General features: G+C 52.3%; 1 protein-coding gene across 1 annotated transcript; it reads left to right on the forward strand.

The window, feature by feature from the left end:
• The first annotated feature begins 2,867 nt into the window (after nucleotides 1-2,867).
• Nucleotides 2,868-16,931, forward strand: THEMIS2 (thymocyte selection associated family member 2). Its single transcript, XM_043574210.1, has 6 exons — nucleotides 2,868-3,033; nucleotides 5,446-5,586; nucleotides 8,070-8,480; nucleotides 12,453-13,519; nucleotides 15,724-15,880; nucleotides 16,301-16,931. The coding sequence occupies exons 1-6, from the start codon at nucleotides 2,940-2,942 to the stop codon at nucleotides 16,354-16,356; spliced, it is 1,926 nt and encodes a 641-aa protein (XP_043430145.1). The 5' UTR covers nucleotides 2,868-2,939; the 3' UTR covers nucleotides 16,357-16,931.
• The last annotated feature ends 1,524 nt before the right edge of the window (nucleotides 16,932-18,455 follow it).

Here is an 18,455-nt window from a genome sequence, read left to right on the forward strand (position 1 = left end):
GGTTAACATCACAGTGAAAAGTCCTGTGCGCTTGTCATGTGTCCGCACCCCCCAGAGGCTGTGATAAGAGTTTTTCACCTTGATAGTATCCTCCCCACAAACCCATAACCCCAGTCTAGTCATGAGGAAAACATCAGGAAAAAAACACAAAAAACAAAAAACTGAGGGACAGGGGCGCCTGGGTGGCTCAGTCGGTTAAGCGTCCGACTTTGGCTCAGGTCATGATCTCGCGGTCCGTGAGTTCGGGCCCCGCGTCGGGCTCTGTGCTGACAGCTCAGAGCCTGGAGCCTGCTTCGGATTCTGTGTCTCCCTCTCTCTCTGCCCCTCCCCTGTTCATGCTCTGTCTCTCTCTGTCTCAAAAATAAATCAACGTTAAAAAAAAAAAAAAACAACCGAGGGACATTCGACAAAATACTCCACCAGTTCTCCTCAAGACTGACAAGGTTACAAGAACAACAAGGAAAGGTTGAGAAAGTGTCGCAGACAGGAGACCCGGTGATTAAGTGCGATACGGAATCCTGGATGCGATTCTGGAACAGAAAAAAGACATTGGAGAAAAGGCAGATAAAATCCAAATGCAGCCTACAGTTTTGTCAACATTAATGTGGTAATGGTGGTTTCTTAGTTTTGACAGATGCACCTTGGTAATGTGAAGTGGTAACATTAGGGGAATTTAAAACTAGCTGAGGGATATATGGGAAATCTATTTTTTTTCAACTTTAGTGTAAATTACAAAGATTTTTTTAGGGGCGCCTGGGTGGCGCAGTCGGTTAAGCGTCCGACTTCAGCCAGGTCACGATCTCGCGGTCCGGGAGTTCGAGCCCCGCGTCGGGCTCTGGGCTGATGGCTCAGAGCCTGGAGCCTGTTTCTGATTCTGTGTCTCCCTCTCTCTCTGCCCCTCCCCCGTTCATGCTCTGTCTCTCTCTGTCCCAAAAATAAATAAACGTTGAAAAAAAATTTAAAAAAAACTTAAAAAAAAAGATTTTTTTAAAAACCTGCACACAAACAATAGAGTAGAAACACAGCAAAGGGTTAATAGCAAGTATATTTGGATAGTGGGAAAGAATGTCCTCTTTTTAATTTGTAAAATGTCTTTCATTAGGGTTTATTCCTTGTATTGTATTTGTTTATTTTGAAGTTTTACCTATTTAAGTGATCTCTACACCCTACATGGGGCTCCAGCTCACCACCCAGAGACCAAGAGTCACAAGCTCCTCCGACTGAGCCAGCCAAACGCCCCTACACCTTTTATTTTAAACTGTTATTATTTCTTTTTTCTTTCTCTTTCTCTTTTAATTTTTTAAATTTTATTTGTTTTTGAGAGAGAGTGCGAGCAGGGGAGGGGCAGAGAGAGAGAGAGAGAGAGACACTGAATCCGAAGCAGGCCCTGGGCTCTGAGCTGTCAGCACAGACTGAGCCCCCAGAGGGAGGCCCCAATTTCCCTCTTTTTAAAATTTATTTATTTATATTTGAGGCAGGGCGAAAGCGAGTGGGGGAGGGGCAGAGAGAGAGAGAGAGAGAGAGAAGGAGAAAGAGAGAATCCCAAGCAGGCTCTGTGCTCTCAGCCTAGAGCCGGTTGCCTGGGGAACTCACAAAGTGAATTCGTGACCTAAGCTGAAATCAAGAGTCACATGCTTAACCCACTGAACCACCCGGGCGCCCCATAAACTTTTATTATTTCTTATTAGAAGTCTGCTATTTTATAGCAACAAAAAGTGAAATAAAGTCCAGTTTGCTCTCCAGTTTCAGCACACACACACACACACACACACACACACACAAAGTATTTTGCGCGGTATCTAAATGATCTCATTTAACCTGTACCACCAGCTAAGAAAAGATTCTTTCCTCTATTTTACAGATGAGGAAACTGAAACTCAGAAGTCGGTGATTTGCTTAAAGTTCTATATACCAAGCAAGTGGGCTCTCTCCTAAGCAGATTTCTCTCTAGCCCAAGGAAGAATTTTTTTTTTAACATTTATTTATCTTTGAGAGACAGAGACAGAGTGCAAGTGGGGGAGGGGCAGAATCCGAAGTAGGCTGCAGGCTCTGATGCGGGGCTCAAACCCATGAACCTTGAGATCATGACCTGAGCTGAAGTCAGACGCTCAACCAATTGAGCCACCCAGGCACCTCTCAAAGAAGAATTTGTAACTGTAATGTTAGGGGGGATATGAGTGCCTTGGAAAGGTGGTGAGTTCCCCACCAGTGAAGGGACCGTGAGTGTCCCCGACAGGGATCCAGGGAAACTGACACTGTATCTTTCTCCTTAGACCCAAAGGGCAGGGCTGCGCCTCTCCTGAGACACCCAGAACTGGGGCGCCTGGGTGGCTCAGTCGGTTAAGCAACTGACTGGCTCCGGTCATGATCTCAGGGTTCGTGAGTTCAAGTCCCACATCAGTCTCTGTGCTGACAGCTCGGAGCCTGGAGCCTGCTTCAGATGCTAGGTCTCCTTCTCTCTTCCCCTCCTCCACTTGTGCTCTCTTTCTCTCTCAAAAATAAATAAAATGTAAGAAAAAAATTTTTTTAAAAAGGAAAAAAAGAAACCCAGAACTGCAGCAGGCCGGCCACATTTCCTCCTTCTGACTGGGAGGGCGGCGCGGGTGGGGGGGACGGGGGCGTCGGGGGCTTCTCCATCTTCATCATATCCCCCCTCCCCCCTCCACCGTGGGATACATCACAGACAGCGGGGCGGGGGGATGGGGAAGCGGGGCGTGGGAAGCAGCTGTCCTTTAGTCGGAGCCTCCAGGTGTCAGGCCTGATCCGCACTTTCGACGTCGCGCCCTCAGTGTGAGAGGCAGGGCGCGGAGGAGGGCTCCGGCCGGGTCCCCACGCCCCGCGGCCGAGCGGCTCCGCCCACAGGGCCAGGCAGAGGGCAGGGCAGGGCTGCAGGGCCGAGCGGCGGCCACTCAGGAGGCGTCCAGCGAGCCGCGAGGACCATGGAGCCGGTGTCCCTGCAGGACTTCGTTTGCGCCCTGGACCCCGCCTCCCTCCCGCGTGTGCTGCGAGTCTGCTCGGGGGTCTACTTCCAGAGTGAGTGAGGGGCCGGCACCCCTCCGGCCCCCGCCCCCGCCGCTGCCCGGCTCTCGCTGGGTGTGGGGCAGGGGCGCCGCGCCGGGCGGCAGAAACCCGGGGAACCCAGCCACGCTGCCACTGCCCAAGTCCAAGTGTACCCAACCTCTCCGGGCCTCGGTTTTTGCTTTCGTGGAACGGGGGGACGCTGACTGCCCCGCAGGGTGATGAGAAGTCACCGGCCTTACACACTCGGGTGGGTGGAACCGAGCCAGGCGGGGGGGTGGAACCGCGGTGCGCACCGGCGGAGGTCTGGCGGTGGGGAAGCCGAAAGTCAGGGCTCGAACCGGGTCGGGCCTCCCGCGCACCCTCCCACTCCTCCCCCTCGACGCCCGTCTACGCGCCTCCGTTCAGTCCCTCCAGCCCACCTTGGCCCTCGGCTTTGCAGCCTGATCTGATCAGCAATTCAGTTCTCGGCTTGAATGGCTGCTCCCCCCCCCCGCCCCCCCCCCGGCAGCCTCCCCCGCTCTCTGCTCCTCGCGGAACTTGCACACATGCCCACCTGGTTCCCAGGGATGGGTGCACCGCGAGGGCTCAGTCACTAGTGACAGCCGAAGGAGCGAGAGGGGCGGGGTTGACTGGCGGCGGAGGAGAGAGGCAGCTGCTCCGAGGTGGTGGGGGGAGCCACGGGCAGAGTGGGGGCAGCGGAGGTGCAGGGAGAGGGAACTTGGCGACTGGTTGGGGGGGGTCCTTCCTTAGAAAGCAAACTAGTGCAAGGGTGCCTGGCCACATCTGTTCCCTCTTTCTGATCCCCTGCGCGGCACAGCAGCTCCCAGTGAAGTGTTCCGAGGCCACCCCGGGGGAGGGCAGCACCCGCCGCCACACCCTGGTCCCCTTGGGAATCTGGCAGATGCGGGTTCAGACGCCGACTGGCCTTCTCTGGGGGCTCCCTGCCGGCGCCTCCGGCTGTTTGCGCTCCTCCCGATGTCCCCTGACCACGGGGTGTGTCGCAAAGCCTGTTTCCTCATCCTGCCCGACCCGGGGCGCGGGAAGTGGCGGAAGTCCGGGTGACAGAAGAACCAGGGAGGAGGCCAGGTGGCGGGAGGAAAAAAAAAAAAAAAGCTGTTTTTTAATGTTTATTTATTTTTGAGAGACAGAGCGTGAGGGGGGCGGGGGACAGAAAGAGAGGGAGACACAGAATCCGAAGCAGGCTCCAGGCTCCCAGCTATCAACACAGAGCCCTACAGGGGCGGAAGAACTCACAGACAGGGAGATCATGACTTGAGCCAAAGTCGGCTGCTCAACCAACCCAGCCACCCAGGTGCCCACGAAGGGCAGGGAGGGGGGTGGGGGGAGAAGCAGGGCTCATCTGAAGTGCGGCTTGTGTTTTCACTGAGGCGGGATTCAAAGTCACGAATGGTGAGATCGTGACCTGAGCCAAAGTCAGATGCTTAACCTACTGAGCCACCCAGACACCCGTAAACTTTTTTTTTTTTTAATTTTTTTTTTCAACATTTATTTATTTTTGGGACAGAGAGAGACAGAGCATGAACGGGGGAGGGGCAGAGAGAGAGGGAGACACAGAATCGGAAACAGGCTCCAGGCTCTGAGCCATCCGCCCAGAGCCCGACGCGGGGCTCGAACTCACGGACCGCGAGATCGTGACCTGGCTGAAGTCGGACGCTTAACCGACTGCGCCACCCAGGTGCCCCCGTAAACTTTTTTTTTAATGTTGATTTATTTGAGAGAGTTGGGGCGGGGGGGGGGGGGAGCGCAGAGGATTCCAAGCAGGTTGCACACTGACAGCAGAGAGTCTGATGCGGGGCTTGAACCCAGGGGCCGTGAAATCATGACCTAAGTTGAAATGGGCCGCTTAACCACTGAGCCACCTAGGCACCCCTCTCCTGTGCTTCCTTTAAAAACAACTCATCTGAAGAAGAAAGCACCAGCGTGGCTGTTAGCCGTGTGTGTGTGTGTGTGTGTGTGTGTGTGACCTCCAGGCAGTCACTGAACTTCTGGGGTCTGACTTTGTAGCTGTACCGTAGGGAATCAGGACTTCCTGCGTAATTTCCTTGCTCAAGACTTCAACACGTGCTTAGAGGCTGGGCCTGTGCCGGCTGTAGCGACCCTGAGATGGATCAGTCCTGCCTTGCCTGTGAGCTCAGTTTAGGAGGCATGGGGAGGTGGAGAAGGCCAGAGAAGAGTGCCGCGGAGGGGTGCACCCAGCACTAAAAGAAGGCAAAGGTAGGGCTCGTGCTGCCTGAGTACCGCCGAAGCAGTGGCCCTTCGGCAGGGAAAGACAGGGAAGGCCGCCCCGGGCAGCTGGAACATGTACAGACCTGTGGCAGAGCAGAGCCTGTTGGAGAACAGGGCACAACCCACCCAGCACTGGGCCCTTTACTGCACCGGGACACTGAGTCAGTTTCTCCACAGGCTCCATCTACGAGATCTCTGGGAATGAGTGCTGCCTCTCCACAGGGGACCTGATCAAGGTCACCCAGTTTTGCCTTCAGAGGGTGGTCTGCGAGAACCCAGGAACCGGCCAGACCATTGAAATCGCCCCCACCTTCCGTGGTAAGGCAGCTCTCCGCCACCTCCCTCCCACCCCCAGGGCACTGGCCCCTCCGGGCACACCCGTGGGCTCACCGACCCCCGCTTGCACTCCTGCCTCTCTAGTTTGGCACATGTGCTCCCACATCCTCCACTACCCTGCCCCGAGGCCTGGGATGTCCTCCAAGTGGTCCCACAATGCCCTTAGCCCGGCGTGGCTGCATCCTCTCCACACCCATCTCTCTGATCACATCTGCCTCTCGGCTGGGACTTTCTTTGTTCCAGGTCTTTGTCCATGTGCTTGTCCCTGTGTTGGCTCATTCACTCACCAGACATTTACTGACACTTGTGTGCCATGCCCTGTGCTAGGGGCTGGGGCGTGGGGCTCTGGATGGACCGAGTGTAGCCTTCTGCAGCCCGGAGCTTCCAGGATGGCAGTGAGAGGAGGGGGACAGTGGAAGCAGACACCAGTTCACAGAGGGCTCCTGGCAGAAGTAGCCTGCCTCAGGGGTCTGTGCAGGCTTCCTGGAGGAGGTGGCTCCCGAGTTGGAGGAAGGATCCCCGGAGGGAGTAACTATAGGGAGTAGCAAGTGTGTATCTGGTTACTACGTAGCCTGGTTGCTGCAGGAGGCGTGTGGCACAGTGGACCACGGCCGGACTGGACGCTGAAACTAACAGCCTGGATGGGAATCCCATCTCTGCTGGCAAATAGCTGTGGTCTTGGCCAGTTCTTGGGACCTCTCTGTGCCTCAGCTTACTCCTCTCTAACAGGGTAATCAGACTTGACGTGAGGATTCAGAGTTGCCATGCAGGAAGTACTCAGCACAGGGCGTGGCCCAGAGCTGTACCTTAACACATATTACTATATATGTATGTGTATATATATATATTTTCCTGAACCATGAGAGTGAAATACAGACATGATAACCCTTTACATCTAAATATTACTGGGTGGGAGAGAGGGGAAAGTGGGTGATGGGCATGGAGGAGGGCACCTGTTGGGATGAGCACTGGGTGTTGTATGGAAACCAATTTGACAATAAATTTCATATTAAAAAAATAAAAAAATATATTACTCCTAATATTTACTGATATTACTCCTAAGTACAAGGACATTTGTTCACAAAACTATAGTTCAATGATCAAATTCAATAAATTTAATATTGATATAATACTACTGTCTAACCTACTCTATTCAAATTTCACCAAAAGCCCCTAATGTCCTTTATAGTGTTTCCCCTTGATCCAGAAGCCAAACACAGATCACATACTGATTTATTTAAAAAATATTTTTTTAAGTGTTTATTTTTGAGAGAGAGAAAGAGACACAGAGTGTGAGCAGGGGAGGGGCAGAGAAAGAGGGAGACACAGAATCTGAAGCAGGCTCCAGGCTCTGAGCGGTCAGCACAGAGCCCAGCGCAGGTCTTGAACTCATGAGCTGTGAGCTGAAGTCGGACGCTTAATAGACTGAGCCACCCGGGAGTCCCACATACTGATTTCTTAATCTCCTTCAGGCTGGAACAATTTTTCTTCTTCTTCTTCTTCTTCTTCTTCCTCTTCTTTTTGAATATTTATTTTTGAGTGTGAGAGAGTGAGTGAGCAGGGGAGGGGCAAAGAGAGAGAGAGGGGGACTGAGGTTCCGAAACAGGCTCTGTGCTGACAGCAGACAGCCTGACACAGGGTTTGAACTCACGAACTGGAGATCGTGACCTGAACCAAAGTCAGACACAACCGACTGAGCCACCCAGGTGCCCTCAGGCTGGAACAATTCTTCAGCGTCTATCTCGACATCAACAGTTTTGAAGAGTCTGGATCAGTACCTATGCAGAATGTCCTGCAGTCCGGGTTTGTGTGACGTTGCACTGATTCAATTTGTGTTGGGTGTTTTAGGCAGGAAAACTCTGGAAATGATGTTATGTCTGGATGTGGGGTGTTTTAGGCCGGTCCGGTGGCAGGAGAGTGGATGGGGTCCGGGGAAGGACAGTCGGGTCACTAGAATTGGCAGACAAGATGTGAGGTGAAGAAGGGTGGTCAGAGGTCGTTTGGCCAGTAGCTCCTGGGTTTCTACTTTGGGAGAGAGGGACAGTGTCACTGCTGCAGCATGGGGTGACAGGTGGTGGATGTAGGGGACTGGAGCAGTGGTGAGGAATATGGAAGCAAAGTTGGCAAAGTTAGAGGCAGTTACGATTCAGGAGGTGGACAATTGTGGCCGTTGTCCTTGTCTTTTGAGAAACACATTCCTGTTCTGTCTCTGGTGCCAATCCCTCCGAGTTCTTGCCTGTCTGTGTAAGAAGGAACTGTCCCCATCTCTACCCTTCACTGTCCCTTCATACATGGCCAGTTGCTGCCTCTTGTCCCTCGCCCTGCAGCCTGGATGTCCAGATGCTTGGTGCTTGTGTTCAGGGGACTCTGACTGGGTTCTCTGCGGCAGACCGGGGCCTGGTGTGTGTGGCCCTGCGCCCATCAAAGGCCTGTCCCACCTTGACACCCTCTGCTGTGCCCCACAGGCCACTTCAGCCCCCTCACCGGCCCCCAGAGGTACGGAACCCTGAACGAGCTGCTGTCTGCTGCAACCCAGCACTCCAAGAAGCTGCCCATTTGCTTCATGTCGACCCACAGAATCACCACAGAGGCCAGGGTGGTGCCTGAGGACCAGCCCCTCCTGCTTGAGGCTGTGGAAATACACCACGGGGCCAACTGCGCCCGCTGTGTGCTAGACACTGAAGCCCAGCAGTTCGTTCTGCACCTGCCCCTGTCCCAGAAGGGGCCCTTCTGGGAATGGGAGCCCGGTGCCCCTCGGCCCCTGCTCCAGGCTCTGCAGGACTCAGCCCTGAAGGACCTCCTCTTCACCTGCCCCACCCTCCCCTGGCACTCCCTGATCCTGAGGCCCCAGTATGAGGTCCAAGCCATCATGCACAGTGAGTTGCCCGGGCAGCTGGGGGGAGGCCTGGTGGGGCGAGAGAGGGGGCCCTGGGAAGCTGCTCAGATGGGACGTGCCCCACCTCCCTGATCCCTGTGGTTGGCTAGGGATTTCCCCAGGTGGCTTGCCCAGAACATACAATATAAAAGGATGAAGATTCCCAAACAGTGGGAAGTTAGGTGTAAAAGGAGACAGGAAGATCAAGGAAATTCAGAGTGGGGTCCCATTCTTCTTACTTTTATAAAATTCGGCAAAAGTTGGACTGTGAGCTTGCCAGCAACTAGGACAAAGCAACGGTGTTACAGAGTGAAACCTGGACCATTTGTTCAGGAGACGCAGATTTTCCTGCCACTGGGGAGAGAATAGGATTGTTCCTGAAGGCCCTTCTGTCCGGGAGATAAGGGCACTGGGTGAATCCCCAGCTGTTTCATAGGCTATTTTGCAGGACAGGCTGGAGGCAGGTGCAGCGCGGGGCTGGTGAAGCAGAGGCAGAACCTGGCCAGGTCTGCCAGAGCGGAGGCCGAGCTGGAGCAGAGGGGGAAGGCGTGCCCTGGGGCCTCTTCCCTGGAAGACAGAGTCTGAGGTTACCTAGGGAGCAGTTGGTCAGGGTTGCTGGTGCACTACAGAGCCAAGTGGGGATTCTTTATTTTGATTTTTTAAAAATCTTTGAAAACTACTTTATTAGGGGAGAATGTACAACATACATATACGAGGAGGGGGTAATGTAACAAACCTCCTTGACCCCATCACCTGACGTCACAACTATCAACTTATGACCCATTTCTCCCATTTCATCTCTCTCCACCACACACCTGATTATTTCAAAACAAACCCCGTGAATTCTATTTCTTTTTTTTAAATCTTAATTTTTTTTTCATGTTTATTTACTTATTTTGCGAGAGAGAGAGAGAGACAGAGCACAAGCAGGGAAGGGACAGAGAATCCTTAGTAGGCTCTGCGTGTTGTCAGCGCAAAGCCAACATGGGGCTCGATCTCAAGACCCTGGAAATCATGACCTGAGCCGCTTAACTGACTGAGCTACCCAGGCGCCCCTCCTATCATTTCTTTTATAAATACTTCAGTGTGTCTCTTTTATTTTTTTTATTTTTATATATTTTTACATTTATTTATTTTTTTTATTTTATTAAAAAAATTTTTTTATATTTTTTTAATTTATTTTTGAGACAGAGAGAGACAGAGCATGAGCAGGGGAGAGGCAGAGAAAGAGAGGGAGACACAGAATCAGAAGCAGGCTCCAGGCTCCAAGCTGTCAGCACAGAGCCCGATGCGGGGCTTGAACTCATGGACCTCGAGATCATGACTTGAGCCGAAGTCGGATGCCCAACCGACTGAGCCACCCAGGCGCCCCTTAAGTTTATTTATTTTTGACAGAGAGAGAGAGAGAGAGAGAGAGCATGAGTGGGGGAGGGGCACAGAGAGGGAGACAGAACCTGAAGCAGGCTCCAGGCTCTGAGCTGTCAGCACAGAGCCCGAGATGGGGCTCAACTCACGGACCGGACCGCGAGATCAAGACCGGAGCTGAAGTCAGACGCTCAACCGACTGAGCCACCCAGGCACCCCCCGTGTGTCTCTTTTAAAAATAATTTTTTTAAACAAATAATACCATCATCACACTAAAAAAGTTCACAATAACTCCTAATACCACTACTTGGTGTTTGAATTTCCTCTACTGTCTCATATATATATATATATATTTTTTTTTTTTTTTCACAATTTCTTCACAACGGGATCCAGAGAAGATTCGCAACCTTGCTGTTGATTGTTAGCTCTTTTAAATCTCTATTAATCTATAGGGTCACCTTTCTTATTTTTCTTATAATTTATCTGTTGACAGGAGTAAGCCCTTTGTCCTGTAGCGTCGCTCACATTTTAGATTTTGTTGCCAGGATCCTCGTGATGGTGCCAGGATGCTTCTCTGTCTCCTGTATTTCCTGTCGTGTTGAGCCCTTGGCCGCCCCCAGTTTCGATGGCCTGCCGGGAGGCCTCATGGCACTTGACATATAGTTGTACTCGCAGCCATGGTCTATTATAGTGAAAGGACACAGAGTCCTGTCCCGGTGGAGTCACACAGGACACGCTGAATCCCTTCAGCACTGAATTGTGATGACACATGTACGGCACTGTCTACCAGGGAAGGTCATCAGACTTGAGGCCCAAGGTTTTTATCGGGGGCTGGTCACATAGGTACCCCCTGCTCAGCGCGTACCAAAATTCTAGACTTCCAGATAGAAAACAGATGCTCAGCATAACAGGTTGTACAGTCTGAGGACAGGAAACCACCCTCACCGGTTAGAGGATGGTGCGAACACTTGCTAAATAAACCATGTTCCCAGACGCCAGCCAACGACCAACCTTGCAGGCAGGCTTTTCTAGGGATAGAAGCCTCAGGCCAGCTGTTGGCTCTTTTCTGCACAGCTGTAAACAGGCACTTAGAGGCTTGACCAGACACAAGAGGCAGGTTCTCATTGCTGTGGGGCAAGGAGGCCCCACCTGGCTCTGTGTCACCAACCAAAGCGGCACCACCGACCTTGCCGTGTGGCGTAGGTCAAATACAACAGAGGGGCCAGCGTTTGTGATGTGAGTGGCTGCCGCCGATGCCTGCCTAGGTCCATGACTTCCTGAGGAACGGCAATGCTGATCTTAATCCTACTGTTCCTTCTTCATCTATTAGGAAACTGCTAGAAAGAGCTCCCACCCAACTCTTCAGTTAGTTTGTGCAATAGAGGCATTGTGTTTATGTACGTCGAGGTCCCAGGGCGCCATTCTACCCCTGCCTGGCCCACCTGGCCATGTTCTGCCTGTCTCACCAGCCCTGCTCTCCACGTCGCCTCCAGCCTGCATGGAGAACAACCTAAGAAATGGCCTATACTTTGTTTACTAGTTTGTAAAACGAGCTGGCTCCCTAGCATTCTTCAAGGATGATTATTCAGGTGTTTTGTTTTGTTTTGAAGTCATCATTATGAACTCACGGATGAAAATGTTCAGGGTTCCAACCCCTTGGAATTATTCACGGATGCTCATGTTATCTCGGCTTTGGCCCGCGAGAGCCTTTGTAGTTTGGCTCCTGGATCCTTTTGACACACACCTGCATCGTCTCAAATTGGTTTTTCTTGCTTTCTCGTATAAGATGCTCCGGACCCTTGCACATTTCCTCTCCAGGAAGTTCTCTCTTTCCCAGGGAGCCCTGGAATATTGTGGGAAATGGCAGTAACTTAGCTCGACCGGCACAGAGCAAAAAAACTCCCGACACCGTGACCTGAGGCAAGTCACCGCCTAAGCTTCAGTGTCACCGTCTGGAAGACGAGAATATTCCCTCCTCCGTCTTCCACGCGGTGCGGCTCAGACACGGGGGATGAGCCAGTTTCCCGACTCTTAGAGGGCACCCCTTGAGTTTATAAACCTGGTGCTAATCAATGCCCAGGGAGTAAACAAGTTGCCAAGGTCATTAACTGGCATTTAAACTTTTAAAAATGCAATTAAAATTTAAAAAGTGGCTGAACTCATTGGCTAGTCGATGCTACTAATGAATTATCAAATAATTATCATCTAGATGTGGTAGTGGCATGGTGGTTTTTAGCTTTACCTCTTCTTTTGGAGGTACACACTGAAAGGTCATAGATGGCATGATGTGATTATTCTGATTCAAAATAATCTAGTGGAGGGGAATAGGGTGTGGATGAAAGAAGATGGGCTGTGAATTAAATATTGATGCCGGGCGATGGGGGGTTCACTATACTATTCTACTTTTACAAATGTGTAAAAATTTCTATGATAGCTTTTGAAAAGAGATTGAAAGAAAAGAGTGAGCAAGGAATCGAATACCACGGGGAAATGCTGGCAGAAAAGAACAGGAAAGAGGTCAGCCAGCCCAGACATTTTGCTGGGGGTGGAGGGGCACCACTGGGCTGGTGTGTGAAGCACCCCTGAGCTGAAATTGCCCTTTCCACAGTGCGCAGAACCATTGTCAAGATCCCCTCCACCCTGGAGGTCGACGTGGAAGACGTCACGGCCTCCTCTCAACACATCCACTTCATCCAACCGCTGCTGCTGAGTGAGGCCCTGGCCCAGGGGGGGCCCTTCCCTCTGACCACGGAGATCCTGGAAGTTCCAGAGGGGCCCCCTATCTTCCTCAGCCCGTGGGTAGCGTCCCTACAGAAAGGCCAGAGGCTCTGCATCCATGGCCTGGCCTCACCGCCCTGGCGGGTCCTGGTCTCCACTAAGGGCCGGAAGGTGCCCAGACACTTCCTGGTCTCTGGGGCTTACCAGGGCAAGCTGCGGCGGCGGCCGAGAGAGTTCCCCACGGCCTATGACCTCCTGGGCGCTCTCCGGCCAGGCCAGCCGCTCCGGGTAGTGGCCACAAAGGACTATGAGGGCGATGGGGTAGAGAGCCCTGGGTTCACTTCCCTGGCTGTGGGTGACAGGCTGGAGGTGTTGAGGTCTGGCCAGGCCCACGGCGCTGAAGGCAGAGACATAGATGTCTTGGTGTGTCAACGGCTGAGCGACCAGCCTGGGGAGGAGGAGGAAGACTATGAACAGATAGATGAAGACCAGATTCTGCTGCCCCTCTACTGCTCCAGTAGCTTCGTGGAGGAGATGAATGACGGCCGGCGCTACAGCCTGGAAGATCTGACTACCCAGTTTTCACTGCCCTGTGAAGTCAAGGTGGTAGTCAAGGACAGCAGCCACCCTGCTGACCCTCTGCCCTCCTTCCCGGGCCTGCGGCTGGAGGAGAAAATCATGGAACCCTTCTTGGTGGTCAGCCTTGACTCCAACCCTGCGATGTGCTTTGAGATCCCTCCCCGGTGGCTGGACCTGACTGTTGTGGAGGCTAAGGGCCGGCCGGGCCGGCCAGCCAGGCCTCTTCCTGTAGCCACAGTGCAGGAGCTGGCAGATGCCTTCTACTATAGCCTTCGGAGGTTACCAGCCTTCGAGAGCCAACTCCCACCACCAAGACCCCCCAAAAGTGAGGGCCTCCGCGGGCAGAAGAAACAAACCAGCAAGGGAAAAGGCAGCCAGGTACCAGTATACCAAAATACCAAGGAGGGGGGCACCTGTCGGGATCCTTGCTGGTCTTGCCACGTTTGTCCAGCGTCACGTTTCTTTCAACTGTACAGAACTTGCAGTTTATATATACACTTACACGTTTTGTGGCCATTATTCGATCCTGACAATCCGGTGCTGGTGGGATTATCCGGATTCGGCAGGTTAAGAAATTGAGGACTCAGAGACCCCGAGACTTGCCCAAAGTCCCAGTTAAAAAGTGGGAGGCCTAAACTGGAGCAGGAGCGTCCTGCCCCCAGGTTCACTGTGCTTCCCCTGCCGTCCCCTGGTCAGGCGTCATCATCCACCACCTAAGCGGTGTCAGCCACCTCTCCCACCCCTTCCCACAGCTGTCAGAATGGCCCCCCCATGCCTTTCCCTGGTCACCGACGGGCCTCTGCCCCTTCTCTTCTGAAACCTTCAGTGGTTCCCTATTTCCAGAGGGTAATGCCAACCCCTTAACATGGCAGCCACGGTCCTTTATAAGCTGATTTCAACCTCACCTTCCCAGGTCCGTCTTCTCCCACCTTCTCTGCTCCACGCTCAGGCACAAATTCCTGAGGCTTCTTCAGTAGGCCAGGATTCTTGCCCTCAGCACTTTACTATTCCAGTCCTTTGGCTGGGAAATGTCCTTCCTCCTTTCGGTGGGCAAGGCTCCGCTCAGACTTCCTCTGGCAGCGACGGCCTTCCCTCTTCTGTATTCATACTGCGGGCTGTACACAGCGTGGGTGGGCGGGACCACACCTAGGTTTCACTTGGTTGGAGAGGTCTGTGAGGGCTGGGACCTCACCCGCCGCCAGGCAGGCAGGCACTGCCAGTAAGTGTTGAACTCATCCAAACGGAATCACAACAATGGGGAAGAACCAGGCACGGAAGCAGAAAGACCAAGTTTATGGCTCCGTTTACTCACTCTGTGGCTTGCACTCCTTCTCTGAGTGTCCATTTTCTCACCAGGGAACCTGAGATACTATCACTCACAATGCTGGCTTCACAGCGGCTACCTGCCGGGTGTCTGCTCGGTGGCAGACGCCATATTGCGCGTGACCCCAAATAGCTCTCATGACATCCCTCTGAGATGGGCACTGACCCCTCTTTCTACAGTTGAGAAGACAAGAGAGAGAGAGGTAAAGTAGTTGACCTGAGATCACAACCTAGCAAATGGCAGGATGGGGTTTGACACTGGGTCTGGCCACCCAGCCTGAGCACCTAACTACGGTGCTGTGCTGATAACCGATGATCTGTATCAAAAGCACTTTATAGAGTGTAATAAGGTTACTGTCTTGGGACCTGGGGAGACTCCTATTTCGTACTGTGAGGGTAAGTGGTGGAGTAGCAGAGGAAGTTAGATGAATTCTGAGCAGTTTCGGCCCCACAAGAGGCTTGCATCTGTAGGGGAGGGAGGAGGGCAGTGGTTTTCTGATGGAACAAAGAATGGGCTGGGGGGTCTGAAACACAGGCCTTGCTGACAGTGCTGGAAACCCCGCAGTACAAAGGACTGAGACCTCAGTCCCAGCCTTCGCCCCTGTTGGAAGCGACTTTGGGCCTGGTCCCTGCTCCCTGCCTTTGATCCTGCAACTTTTCTTTTCTGAGCATCAGTATACCCCACTGCTAATGAGGGGCCCTATACTGTTTGCTCTCCAAAGCACAGTGTGGTGGGAGGAGCACCAGCTTTAGAAGCCACGGACATGGTTCTGGGTCTGAACCTTGGCTCAGCTTGCGATCCTGAGGTCTGACATGGTACACTCTCTCTGAGCCTGTTTCCCTCATGTGTTCATGGGGAATTCAAACAGCTATTCAGAGGGTCACCTGAGGATAAATGAGCAGGTATGCATATGGCATAAGGTAGGAGTCCCACAAAAGCCCTCTTCCTTCTGGGACCGCTCTCAGCTCTGGCACCTGTCCTGAGATTTTGTGATTGTCCCCCCCCCCCTCCCCCCACCCTTCAGCAGCAGATGTGAATCCTCTCTGTGGAGACACTCAGCGCACCCTATCTCTAGCCCCCAACCCTTCATCTCTCATCCTGGCCTGTCTCCTCTGCCTAAGAACAGTTCAGATATGCTAGCAGCAAAGACGCTTGGGGTCCCGAGAAGCCCTACCGAGAAGTCGAAGGGAGCAGAGGAAGTGACATTTGAAGGGAATTACATGTCATGGACCCTGCTGACTTCTGCTTTTTCTCTCAGTCTTCTCAAGTCTTAGAACTGCAGCAATGCTCCCTGCTCCTCAAACCCAGGATGAAGACACTGCCACAGAGTGCCAAGAACAGCTCAGATACATACAGCAAGGTTTCTGCCCACAAGAAGGGCCTCAGGGCCACTAAGTCCAACACGAAGGCTCCAGGTGAGTCCCTGCCAGCTCCTGCTCAGCCGGGTCCTTGCTTCTCCCCTCCCTACTCTGCTCCTCTGCTGCTGCTCTCACCTCCGCTGGTGTTGGCCTTCCCTGCTCATGAGCAGGCCTTTCCGCAGTCCCAGCTGGACAGACAGGCTTCTAAGGGGTGGGCTGAGGCTGGGGGATCTCTACTGTCCCCGTCTCAGGGGCTCGAGTCCTGGCAAGGGAAATGAGTTCATCCTCAAACATACTACCCTCCCCAAGGCATGCAGGGGGAATATTTACACAGTATTCAGAAAGAATAAAGTGTAGTTTCTGGTCTAGCAAGGACCTCAGAGCATCCGCACCAACTCCTTCCCTGTCCGGTGCCCTAAAAAGGGGAAGGAACCTGCTTAAGGCCAAAGATCGTCACTGACTTGAACTCTTCTGCAGATGATGACGAACATGATTATGAAGAAGTACTTGAACAATTTCGGAATACCCTGTAGATGCCGGAGGAGCCCTGCTTCTTAACTGCTGCCTCTCAGGGAATCTGAGATACCAGCCAACCATTACAAGACCGTGGACGGGATCTCACTGAAATCAGACTACGGACGGCAAAGGACTCCGGGGGCCTGATCTGTACAGGGATGGACATTGTACCAGCTTCCCTCCGGTTCTAGGCTCCCGGCACCTTGCACTCCCTCAGCCTCAGAGTTTTGGTACCCAGAGGAGCCAACTGGGTTCTACTCAATCCTGAGTCCCCAGCACCAGTCGTCTCACTGGTTGGTGCAGAAAGTAATCAGAGAACACCAAACTGGGCGGCGGTGGCACAGTGTTTCCTGCCTCTTGGTAAAGGGGACTCAATCCTGACCACACCGCACCAAGAGCCTTTTGTTATGTTTGCCACCCCCTCGTTGTCGGCCCACTCCTTCTCCTCTTCCCCCACCCAATTCTAAGCCCCCGAGAGACCAGGACCCTCTCATCTCTGCAGTACACAGCACATGAGAGCTGCAGGTGACTATCCAAGACTTTTTCACTCGAAAACCATTGAATAAAAATGACATCTGGGCTTCTGGAAAAATGGTTAACAGGTATCATTTAGTTAAGTCGTGTGCCAGACCCTTTATAAACATGATCTAAATCCTTAGCTCTCTAAGATAGACACCGGCCCGATTTTAAAGATCAGAATACAAGTTTGAGTGGTCAGGTGCTTTAGGAAGCAGACTAGTCATGAGCGGAGTTAGGACCCCAGCCGTGACTATGAGCAAGTTATTTTAACCTCCCTAAGCTTCAGTTTCTTCATACGTAAAATGAAACTAATAGTTTTCTACCTCACAAAATTTTTTTTTAATTTTATTTTTTTTTATTTTTAGGACAGAGAGAGACAGAGCATGAACGGGGGAGGGGCAGAGAGAGAGGGAGACACAGAATTGGAAACAGGCTCCAGGCTCTGAGCCATCAGCCCAGAGCCTGATGCGGGGCTCGAACTCACGGACTGCGAGATTGTGACCTGGCTGAAGTTGGATGCTTAACCGACTGCGCCACCCAGGCGCCCCTTTAATTTTTTTTTTTTAACGTTTATTTATCTTTGAGACAGAGAGAGAGGGAGCATGAACAGGGGAGGGTCAGAGAAAGAGGGAGACACAGAATCGGAAACAGGCTCCAGGCTCTGAGCTGTCAGCACAGAGCCCGACGCAGGGCTCGAACCCACAGACCGCGAGATCATGACCTGAGCCGAAGTTGGATGCTTAACCGACTGAGCCACCCAGGCGCCCCAATTGTTTTAAGGATTAAATGAAGTAATCTTGGTAAAGTTTTTTGTTTTTTTTTTAAAGTTTATTTATTTTGAGAGAGAGAATCCCAAGCAGGCTCTGTGCTATTAGCACAGAGCCTGATGCAGGGCTCGAACCCATGAACCGTGAGATCATGACCTCGGCCAAAATCAAGAGTTGGTTGCTTAACTGACTGAGCGAGCTGGGTGCCCCTTGGTAAAGTATTTAGTGCAGTGCCTGGGACATAATAAATACTCAGTGAGAATGTTAATTATCCTTATTGTTGACCCAGATCACATAACTGTACCTGTCTCTAAAACCTATGTTCTTTTTTTAAATGTTTATTTTGAGAGAGAGAGAGAGAGAGAGTGTATGCATGAGCAGAAGAGGGACAGAGAGAATCCAAGCAGGCTCCATGCTGTCAGTACAGAGCCTGATGCAGGGCTCAAATTCACAAACCATGAGATCATGACCTGAGCCAAAACCAAGAGTCAGATGATTGACCAACTGAGCCATCCAGGCGCCCCTCTAAAACCTATGTTTTTTCCCTATTCCCACTGTCCCCTAATTCACAGAATTCATCTCAGTGTTTGAAATATACTAAGCTCTTAGACTCTGGAGACAACGTGTACTGATCGGTTGGAGAGCCTCACCATCCAGTGTAACAGATAAGGGAACAAATACAAATCCGGCTCTATGCAGAGACCAACTCAGCTTCCAAGGTCAGTCTAGGCCTGTTCCGTGAGTTAAGACCACAGACCTCACTTCTGGAAGTGGTGGGGCTTTGGTTTCCTAGACTGATGCAGTCACAGAACTAAGCACCACGGACAGCA

Source organism: Prionailurus bengalensis, chromosome C1, assembly GCF_016509475.1.
Source record: "Prionailurus bengalensis isolate Pbe53 chromosome C1, Fcat_Pben_1.1_paternal_pri, whole genome shotgun sequence".
Lineage (NCBI taxonomy): Eukaryota > Metazoa > Chordata > Mammalia > Carnivora > Felidae > Prionailurus > Prionailurus bengalensis.